The following is an 11942-nucleotide window of genomic DNA, read 5'->3' on the forward strand; positions in this document are numbered from 1 at the left end:
CCAGCTGAGCCACCACAAAGCAGCAAAACTTTGCTGTGCATACCAGGGAGAGGGGGAAGCTCAAACATGTGCCACTAAAGGGAGGAACAGAGTGCTCTAGAGCCAATGGAGTGCATGTGAAAGCTGTGAGCATCTCCAGGCCCAGGGAGAAGCTACCATCAGCAAGGTTACTCCGCTTTCTGCCTTTTTGTCCAATTTCTCATTTTGAACCTTAAAACTTGACCCTACTTTTTGTTTTCTGTTTGTCCTCTTTACTTCCTTAGTTTCCTGTTTTCTCTTCCTAAGACTTCATGTGTTTTTTAGATGTTTGGCTCTGATGGAAATAATAAGTATTCAAAATTTCAGAGGAAGGTATGTAAGAACATCAAGTGAGTATTATGGAACAATAACAGCAGTGGCTATTCTGCTCTGCCATCCATTAATGCCTGCATGTTTATCTCAAAATGAGAACTGAAATACTTTGAAGTACTGCTTTGAAAAGCTGTTTTGCTATGCAGCAGAAGTGCTGTAGTATTCAATATGCACATGTGTGATTCCAATTGAAAATGAAAATTGCTCAAGTCAGGTGCTACACTGTTGAACTTACCAAAGCTCAGCAAACTTTGATTCACCAAATTCAAAGAAACATCAGAACTACTTCCTCTTAGCACAAACTCCACCTGTATCAGTTGTTTAGAGTATTGAGCCAAATCCTCATTCATACAGCTTTAAGGTCTTGTTTCAGAAAACTAACCTTATTCAGCAAAGAACAGAAGTGCTTGTGTAACCTGGACCCTGGGATAAGGAATTAGGGATTTCAGTAGGACTTGAGTGGAGTTTCAGGAACTTTGCTGAGCTGCAGAAAAAATAGTGATTACACATAAACTGCAGTAGCTTATTCTGAAATTACCCTGTTGTTAACTACAAAACAAGTGGTCAAGACAACTAATTGTCATTTAATTTCAACCTGAATGGTCTGTTAGGAAGGACTTAAGTTTTTTCTCTTTCCTGTTTTGTCTTTTCTATTTAGAGGATAGTTGTATTCCAGCTTCAAGAGAGCTGGCTGTTGGATTGCAACAGAAATATCCATCTGCCCTGGTATTTGCTGTTGTACTTAAACTCTATCTGCCAACAAAGACAGAACTCACGTTGTAAAAGCTATTTTTTGTCTGAACTTCAAAGGTAGGGTCCCAAATTAGACTTTTAATGGGTGTTAGGTGTTCTCTTTGCTTATGCAAAATCAGCTGATGTAACAGAATAAGAAAAAATCAGGATGCTGGGCAGAGGTCTCAACAGCTACCCATGGGAACCGGACATCTGAACAGTTTCGAAACTCTCTCCATTCCTATCCTAACAGTAAGATCCTTTTTTTCCTAAATCTTGACTTAGATATACAATGGTTATTAATTTAGTTTTCCTTCTCAGAGGCAATGATAGCCCAATTCACATACGATTGTATATTTGTACTTGATAGTAAAAATGGCATTCCTAGTCAAACTGTAAGATGAAATAAACTGAATCTGCTAAAAATACTTGTCACTGCCATTTGAAAATTTAATATAAATGTGGACCATACAGAACTGTTTATCAATAACATTTAGTTTGGCACCAGGGTGACCAAAACAATACCAAAAGGCCTAAGATGTAGACAGTGATTATTAGTATTATATTTTAGCCTAAAAGACTATAGGGAAAGGTGGGAAATATTGTTTTTCTCAGAAGAGGAACAAAAGTCAGAAAACACAGTACTAGTCATACGATTACAACTTGTGACAGTCCTTCAACCTAACTCTTCCAGTTCTTCCACTACCCAAGGAATTCTCAAATGCCTCTTAATTCAAACGATCCTAGAAGTCTTATAAAAGGATTCTACATTAACTCTGTCGACTTCCGTACTATTCCTTACCATTCACTGAACAGAATGAATGGGCCCTATTCATATATTCACTGCTAGCAGTTACAACTATGAGCTGAAACCTCCAGAGGGAGATTGCCTCTTCTTATTTGCAGAGGTAGAATTTCACAAGAGTCGATGTTAGAACAAATCAAGATCCAAAATAGAGTGCATAAGAAAAGCAGAACTTCCACTGGCAGCCAAGGCTGTTTCGCATGGGTGACATCCACACCGAATCCCACACAGAGACCATACACCGAAATCTCACACGCCCTGTACTTTGACAGACTGTGGCACACACATAAAAGACTTCACCCTGAAACTCGAGATTTGAAGTGGGCATTGTTCTTCCAAAATTGTTCATCAGCTGCAGTATTCAGAACCAATCTCAAGAGCTCTGTCTCAGAGAGAACTCTTCTTGCAGTCCAGCAGGAATTTTGTCCACAGGACCCCAAGATGTAATTCACACATGAAAGAAAAAACCATCAGGTCTACACATCGCACCCTGGTTTTAGAATCTACTGCACTAGTATTACATTTAGCTTATGTACACCTTTTTAGACTAAGTATTTTCTTATGCATAATCTGTCATACACATTTAGTGAAAAACAGGGTTTGTTCAAGAGATTCTTATGAATAAAATTGCTATGATGAACCACTTTTTACTGCACATGACAGCAGTACACACAGAACAACTGCCTTACACTAAACAGCACATAGCATATTGTCTTTGCCATCCATCCAGCTAAATACAGTGTAACTTGAACTCAGTTTCATAATGAATCAAATACATATCAAATTCTTAAGTAAAAAAATATAAAATGAAACCTGGAATACAATTCTTTCTGGATTTAAAAAGTTGAGAACTCAGTCTAGTAAGAGAAAAATTAACTCTTTATCTATGTCAAGACTAAAGGGAAAAATAATGCAATAAACAAAAAAGTCCATAAGGAGCAAGGGTGTAAAATATGGTGAATTTTGCAAATTTCAGCATGTATGTCCAATGACAAATATTTGCATCACTACACACTGCACATCAACAATAAGCATTCATGTGTCAGTATAATTTTCTTTGCAATGTTTTCTTTTTTAAGTGTCTATTTATGATTGGACAGCAGTTCCCATGGGGGTACCAAGATTTTGTATTGGCTCTCATGTAGCCATGGGTGTGAGAGACATCAACCTTTCCCAGATTAATCTCATTCAATACTTACTCACTCTAGCTCAATTGCTTAGAAAGCATCTCTAATTTGACTTGTGTTGAGTTCTCCAAGACCAATTTTAGTGTGTTATGGGAATATCCATCTCAGACAACGTAAGTAGAATAAAAGAGATGCAGGCAAGTCCACTATAGCTCCTCTCTAGTCCCTGACGGAACTGGAAGGATTCACACTGTCCTGAGACAGACAGGCCCATTTCTCTCTACTGAAAAAGCATGGTAACTACTTTAGATCCAGCATCAAACTTTAAGATGTTGAAAGTTGGGTGAAAATAAACCGGGTGCTCTAAATCATTTCTCAGAGATGCTGAGATCACACAGCTTCCACTACCTGGATTTCACATGTGGTTACTCCTCTGTGAGTAGTTCTTGTGATTTTACTATGCAATCTGTGACACGTGAAGTTTTAGTTACAGCCCCAATGCTAAAATCATACTATTATTTGGAAATCTCAGTTTTCACTTAAGGAAAGAAAGAAAGCAAGTTTCCAGTTGCTGCGGCTGCAGAAAAATATAAGGGGAAAAAAAACCCTAAAAAAACCAAATGCCAGAGGGCACCGGACCACAATCTTAAAATCTTTTAACTTTACAAAAGCCAGTCTTAAGATTTCTGGAAACTTAAGACACAATTTTTTAATAACTCAAACTGACAGTTCTGGCATGAATAATATATGAAAATCCCAAATATCAGACATTTAAATTCAGAGGTGATGTATTGTGTCTGTGCTTTTTGAATGTTAAATTGTTACATTATCTGTAATATGAAGAAACACCCTTATAATACAAAAACCTTCAACATTTTTACTTGGTACTACAAGCTCCACTAATGCACAGCTCAGTCATGAGTATTTTCACTGTGGCTTACATCACTCCTAAACCTGAATTCTAAAACTTATGTCAAGCCACAGAAGATGGCAAGATTAAGATAAATAATGATTGGGATCATCCTCTTTATATTTAGAGTTTCTACGCTTCTAAGATGCCTCCTGGTTCTTACATTCCTTGTTTCCTCTGAAACAGGAAAAAGTAAAAATTTACTTTTTCTCTTGATCTTAAATGAAAGCTAGGATTTTCACTCAGGCACACAGATTCAGGAGGGAAGGTTTTAAGTATTTTTTTCTCTATGATAAAAGAGGAAATCTCTGTCTTGTCTCACAGTATCCTGCACCAGCCTGTATCCTACTTCAGTCCTTCTAGACAAGCCCTGGGCATTTTCCTTCTGTTTGACAGCACCTACACCGTGTCATAGTGTCATATCGATAGTGGCTGTCTAAATCAGAGTAAGTGATACTGTTCTGCCATTGTAGTCCCTATGTAAATAGTCGTGCTGAACTTAAGAAGAATATCCATTTAACTGCTGCCAAGGTCAGACTCATCGATAAGATCAAAAGCAAGGTACCAACACTTGCATTGGCTGTCTATTTTTCTTGAATGTTGGCACCTCTGTTAGGAAGCATCTGCACGGGCCAGACTCAGAGCCATTAGTGCTAAAAAATAAAAAAGAGAGAGAAGGAAGTTACCCTTACAATGGGCTCTTGTAGCCAGAGACGGATAAGAGTTGCGAGCGTGTAGTACATCACCAGCAGTAAGATTGGATTAGCATGGTGAAACCAACGTAGCTCTTGATTTTTGATGATCATCCAAGTGCTGGAGCAGTTTGTCTGAGTAAGAGAAGTCACACCAAACAACCTGTGGATATAAAAATCCAAGAGAGTTAGAGAATAAACATTACATCTTCCAATGTTTAAAAAAAAAATAAAACCATTCATTTTTGCTTACCTATTTTACTGATTGTTCTGTTCAAAACCTGTATTTATATTTCACAGCATTTAATGAGAAAGAAGGGGTTTTGCACTTGATTTTCAACATAAAAAAATGGAAGTTTAATATTATATTATATAATATCTGCCATGTCCAATCTGAAAACTTTAAGTGACCATGCAGGTCCAGAGCTACAGAAAAAGGGGAGAGAGAATATAAACCCATTTGGCAAATCACAGCAACATGACATTTCAGAGTGATTTAGTAAACTGACATATAATCTCATTCCACTCACTCTGCCAGGACAGAGCTGTAAAGTACCCCTCCTCAGCACATTGAACTGATTTTCCTCTTTTTTTAAAGCTAAGGCTATTTATAATTTGCTATGTAATTATGCAAATGGCTATAATCATACAGAGGTCCACTGAATTTACAGCCGTTGTGAACAAAAAACATTCCAAAAAGATAATTGTTTTTAATGAGCAAATCATTAAAGGGAAAAAAAGGAAGAAAAATTAATTCCATAGTTAGTATTGATGTAGTTGCAGTATCAGTATCAATGCTAGGAGATATTTGACTATTTCTGTAAAATAACAAGATCTCACAATATTTAAATAAGAAACTTATATTGGAAAAACATTTAAGAATAAAAAAAATCCCCAACATTTTAGGATGTTAGATGCTTTGTAGACATGTTAGATGCTGAAACAAAGCTAGTAGGAAGTCAAAATTAATCTGGTTCTTTCAGTGCAGTTCCAATGATAGCGCACAGAGTTACCAGTAGCATATGTTAGTATTCATTATAAACAGGGTTTTTTTTTTGTCAAAGCTTTGTCTGCCACAATCTGTATGAAAGTTTTCAGTTTTTACATGGAATACATTCGATTCTAAGAGAGTTTTAGGGAGAATTATTCCTTGATAGAAAAAAACCCAAAGCAATCTATCATTACTCTGAAAGAATAAACCAAATGTGTTTTTTTTTTCCTGCTGGGGGACTTAATCATAAATATTAAATGTCTAAAAGATTACTTCTTCCTTTATCTAGTAAGATCCAACATGAAGGGGTAATGAATACAAAGGATGATGTTCAACAGAGATGTTGCCCTTTGGATGCTGCAGAGTGAAAAGAATACGAAAACAGGAGAGGCTATACCCGTTCATTCACTGGGAGGTTGTGACATGGGTATACCACTAACTGCCAGAACTAGAGCTCTGTAGCATTTTATTAAATAATTTATCAGCACCCTCTTCTCATTCTGATTGTCAACATAAGCCAAAGACTATAAACTTTAAGACTTCTCAGAACTTCTGGGTGGATCCAAGGTTGGAAAAAATAAAAGAAAAAAAAAGAAAAAAAAAAGAGAGAGAAAGAAAAAGATCCTGCATACAAAATAAATTGTTGTAACTTAAAGGAGCTGACAGAGCTGTGTTTGGAGTTGACCCAGATTCAAGCTTCAGTTGCATCCAAGCACATTCAGGGCTGGTGTTACAGTTTGGCTCCATCAGACTGAAATTCATTCTGGATTGTATTCTGTTCATTTTCTACCAGTGTAGAGGAACATCTCATTTTGCCTGCTTTCCTCTCTGCCAACTGACTTATAATTTTTGCCCGTCACTTTCATCTTCTACCTCTATTTCACCACACATACTTCCATCTTTGGTTCATTTTAAGCTTTTCTATCTAAGCACAGTATGAATCACCTTATTTCTGTTTCCCAAACATCAGAATCGGAGTGAAATTTTGATCTTACTGAAGTAAGAACTCTTTCCACTGTCAGGGAGTGATGAATATCTTCTACAGAAATGAGGAAAAGAGAAGTTTCTGAAGGTCCATGGACCCTTCTGCCAAGCAGTCATGTCCCTCATATCACATATTCCATCCCCATATTACCTAGCATTAGGTACTATAACCATAAAGTCTCAAAAAGTTGTGTTTAACTTTCATATCCACTGAAGAACCATTCTACGTAATCCTACCAGTTAGGAAATTCTGTTTCAGTTAAATCTTCATTCTCTTAGTTTAATTTGCTTGCTTCAAATTATCCATACATTATACTATTGGAGTTAATTCTGCTCCTGCATTCACCAAATATACACATTACCATGCACCTCTGCCCTCTTAGTTGCCACCTGACCAGCCATATATGTATTTAACCCATTTCACTTTGTCTCGTACATCATGAATCTGATGAGGAACTGCTTGTCATTTCTGAATTCTCCTTGGGTTTTGAGGCTTGTTAGCCACAAAAGTACTCCACACGACATTCCCTGTCAAATATCTGTCAAATTTGAAATGCACTGATGTCTTGGGAACACTCATTCTGTCTGTTCTGGCCTCCAGTAAGGCCACGAGCTGCTACTCATTCAATATTTATGCTTCATCATTATCTTCAATGAGAACCGTTGGTGTGGAATATTTTTGAGAGACATAGGGACATCTTATCTTATTCAAACCTTTTAAACACATGATAATGATTGCCATAAACATACAAACATCTACCTACATTAGGGCATTATTGATTTCTGCATAATTCAGTATGTCAGTATTGATCACAATCAGCTATGTTTGTGCCCAACTCTCAGCCCGGTGTGACTTTGTCTTGCACCATACATGCAAGTCAGAAGTCCTAGGTAAGGGAAACCAGATGACAAGACAAGAATATGCATGTATGGATACAGAAGACACATAAAAAAAATTCTTAGTGACCATTTACTAACAGAAACACACTGTTCTTCAAAAGACTGCATGTAACATTGAGTATTACTGGAGGGTTACAAGATGTAATAGATTAATCTTTCTATTCTTGCAAAGAAGCAAAAATTCTGTTTTTCAAAGTCCTCACCAGTATTCTGAAAAGTACACTTTATTAAAAAAAATAGTAGAAATAATTGGGAAAATTTTAGAAATTATGAAGGTCCAAGAGAAATGTGAATGTCTGCTCTGAAATAACACAGTGGAAAACAATTCTTAAAATAAAAGTGATACCATTTTGTCCACTTCCTACCCCACAAGGTTGTTTTCCCAGCAAAGCTTCCTACTGAATCTCTGAATCATCCTGGCAGATGTACTTTCATCTTTTGTGACTCCCCAATAAAGCTGTAAGCTGTGACTATAAAAAAACCCTCATTTTTTATATGTCTAACATTAAAAATCAGAAATGTGATTTCAATTTTAATTGAAAACAGAAAAACAAATTCCTTTTGCACCCACAGATATGTGACCTAAGAAGCTGCTGAAGCACAACATGTTTTATTACTGCACTATGTACATCATTAAAACTTCTCCAGCATGCAATATTTATTACATTAATTACAATATAAGAATTGGTGTTAGTAATTAGTCATGGTATTAAATATGAACCAAATTGGATACATAAAAATAAATAAATAAATAGTCTCATATAAGGAATTCTCAAACACAGTAATTATAGATGTGTGAAGGCTGTGAATTTTGCCTCTAGCAAAAATGATCTGGAAAATTTTTCTTTGTAAAAATATATTTGTCAGTTCAGATCCTGCATGTATGGAGGCTTTAGGAGTTGATTTTAGACCAGGATTTGTCTCATAATTTCCAAGGCCAGGAAGGGAAGTAATAATTCTCACTTCCTGCAGAATGTAGGACATGCAATAATTCTTGAACAAATAGCTTGTGGTTGAATTACAGTTTATGGTGTGGAAAGGAGTCCAATCTTGATTCCAAGTGATAGGAAATCTTCCACTGCCTTATTATTTTCTACAACATTTAGTTTCTAGACTAACTTTGTCTAGATAAGATTTCCAGTTGCTGCATCTTCCTACAACTCTGTGTACTACTTTACATACTAAATTTCACTACATAACAGAGCAGAAGTCATTTTGCCATAGCTTCTCTGACCTTCAGAATTTATAGCAACCTCATACAATGATCCAGAACAACTCTTTGTATAGCCTGGGAGTCACACATGGACACCACACAGAGTATCAGAGTCAAAGCATACAGTTACATGTTTAGCTAAATACATTTGCACTTCTTTGGACAATTTAGGTAGAGGTGGAAAGAGAAGAAAAGAGTCCTACTGTATAGGAGGCTTTGGAGGCAGAGAGAGAAAACTTGAACTCATTACTAGCAATGTTCACCACAACTATTTGGAGATTTAGAAAATCCAGTTTAAGTGGAAGTGAATTTAGTATCTAAGGGTTTTTCTTTACCTTGTCTGAAAGAACTGAGGGTGAGACTGTGCTGAAATTCTGAGTGAGTTTGAGAGTTTAATTAGTTTAGACTGTGAACAAAAATTACATAAATGATGTCACGATACTGACAGAAGTAATTGCCTTGCATGCAGCACTTATGAATATGCATCAAAATTAATATAACAGAAATATTCATGTTTTCTGCAGAAAGCCTCCACTGTAATAACTTAAAATGTTTTACTGGCTCACTTTTGACTCACTAAGCGGAACTAAAAGACATAAAACAGCTTTTCTCACGAGTCCAACCTAACTCCTGACAATGTGCAAACCACACATAAAAAATTCATCCGGTGCTTTCGATCAAAAGAGGACATGAAGTGATTCACAGTGGCAGGAAAACGTCTCTTATCATGTCCTATCGATTACACTTCCTCTGAAGGGTCTGAGAGTGCAGTGGCCTCTCAATCTTGCCAGAAGTTGCTCAACCTCACTGAACTAATAACCAATGCTCATGAGCTTGTTTTATTTTCATAAATTCTAGCCAGGTATTAGCACGTGGTAACTGAGACTGTCTGGTTTTGATTCACTGGCAAATATATAAAGCATAAAACAGCAATGTGGAATTGTCAAACAGGTCTCTAAACACCACCTACTACAAATACTTCTTGTCAGAGATACAAGACTATGCCAATAAAATAACTGCATATATTAACACCATGAAATAGATTTCAGTGCTCTTCATTCATAAAAAGTAAGGGAAATAAACAGAATTTACTAAGAAATAATAAAAGACGAGAGATAAGAAAGAAACGAAGCAAGAGTTCCAATACACTCAATTTTCTGGCTAATACTCTTCAACATTATTTTTCAAAGTGATAGGGCCAAAAACCAGAGCAAAACCAGTTAATTGAGGGAAGGGGGGGGAAAGGAAATCTGCACAGCTATTCCGTACAGTGCCACATCACTTGTTGGAAGCCAGAAGCTTCTGTTTCCGTAAGACGTAAAGGCAGGATGTTTGAAAACCCAGACCAAATGTGATCATGCTATCTTTTATCAAGGAAAGCAATAACAATGTGCCTACTTACTGAAAACTGTGTATTTGGATTAATCAGAAATAAATACAGCCACAGCAGGCAGAACAATCTGGAGATTTTAGACACGACTGTAAAAGACAGCCATGCCAATTTCTTTATGGTTGCTAAATGCAGTTTTAGAGGTTGAAGGTTGCCCAGTTGGTGTTGATTTGGAGATGGAAGATCTCATATTGTAGCAGTACTACACCACTGATTTTAATGGGTAATTACAACACTGAGAAAACTTGCATGTTACGGTCTCACCTCCACAGCTGCTTTGAAAAAGGGCAACAGAAAGGTATGAAGATCTGCTAGTAAGGAAGAGCAATCCTGTTTTTGAACTTTCTCACACATAGTTGCTACCTTGAGTATATATAACACCAGGAGTTCTCTGTACTGCAATATAAGGTCTATATTGTACCATAATATAAAATCAAGATGGACTTTGTGAATGGGGAACTCAAAACAAACTACTCAGAACACTAAAACACACAGGGTTTTGTTAGAAATTATCAAATTGCAGATGATACTTTATAATTTCCAAGACTTTATAAAAACTATTTCAAGCCTGCTTCATCAAAATATTCCTGTTATTGCATGTAATATTTGCTCTTTATCCACAATAACCTAGATGTACGTTAGAAATACTGACTGATTTAAGAAGAAAAGATTATTTCACTGGGTTTGCTTCCTGTTTCAGGAAAAGATTTACCATAGACTAATAAAATAAAATGATGATGCAAGTCTGCAACTGTTTGACATGGTATCAGACTGGAAATTAAATCCAGAACAGGGCAATGACGATTAAAGTTTCAAGAAAATGTTTGCATCAATGCCTTTAAGGAGCTGCATTTCCTGATTTAGTATTTATGATGAGAGGAATTTTTTGCTGGGGCCAGTAAATATTGGATGGTTATTCACAGTAATGGCATCAGAGACAGTGCTGGGATAGATTTGAGGAATCCATCTTTGTAGAACTTCTTAATTTCTGCAGTATTTTATGAATTGTTTGAACCTTTATGTCATATGGATAACTTTCATTGCATACTTATTACACTCTCCTCACACAGAAGGTGAGGGGAGTAGTGCCTACATGCCTGGGGTAGGAGAATGGACTACCAAGACTGACTGACATTTGAATAGATGAGATCTGAAATGGAAGAAGGGGGATAAGGAGGAGAAGAAAAATGACAAGAAATAACAAAGGAAAAAGAAGGAAGAAGACAGAAGAAAGATAAGAAAGAAGAGAAAGAAGAGAGAGAAAGAAGAGAAAGAAGAGAAAGAAGAGAGAGAAAGAAGAGAAAGAAGAGAAAGAAGAGAGAGAAAGAAGAGAGAGAAGAGAAAGAAGAGAGAGAAAGAAGAGAGAGAAGAGAAAGAAGAGAGAGAAAGAAGAGAGAGAAGAGAGAGAAGAGAGAGAAAGAAGAGAGAGAAGAGAGAGAAGAGAGAGAGAAGAGAGAGAAGAGAGAAAGAAGAGAGAGAAGAGAGAGAAGAGAGAGAGAAGAGAGAGAAGAGAGAGAGGAGAGAGAAGAGAGAGAAGAGAGAGAAGAGAGAGAAAGAAGAGAGAGAAGAGAAAGAAGAGAGAGAAAGAAGAGAGAGAAGAGAGAGAAGAGAGAGAGAAGAGAGAGAAGAGAGAAAGAAGAGAGAGAAGAGAGAGAAGAGAGAGAGAAGAGAGAGAAGAGAGAGAGGAGAGAGAAGAGAGAGAAGAGAGAGAAGAGAGAAAGAGAGAAAGAGAGAAAGAGAGAAAGAGAGAAAGAGAGAAAGAAAGAGAGAAAGAGAGAAAGAGAGAGAGAAAGAGAGAGAGAAAGAGAGAAAGAAAGAGAGAAAGAGAGAAAGAGAGAGAGAGAAAG

General features: G+C 36.7%; 1 protein-coding gene across 1 annotated transcript in view; it reads right to left on the bottom strand.

Moving 5' to 3' along the window:
- PIEZO2 (piezo type mechanosensitive ion channel component 2) overlaps window positions 1–11942 on the bottom strand; it is a gene marked incomplete at both ends in the record, with an annotated part of 304315 nt that overhangs the window by 94496 nt on the left and 197877 nt on the right. Inside the window, one exon of the mRNA XM_084260620.1 lies at window positions 4618–4780. Coding sequence (XP_084116746.1) covers window positions 4618–4780 — 163 coding nt within the window. The remainder of the gene's footprint in view (window positions 1–4617; window positions 4781–11942) is intronic.

This window comes from Gallinula chloropus (assembly GCF_964237585.1).
Source record: "Gallinula chloropus genome assembly, chromosome: 2".
NCBI classification, from domain to species: Eukaryota; Metazoa; Chordata; class Aves; order Gruiformes; family Rallidae; genus Gallinula; species Gallinula chloropus.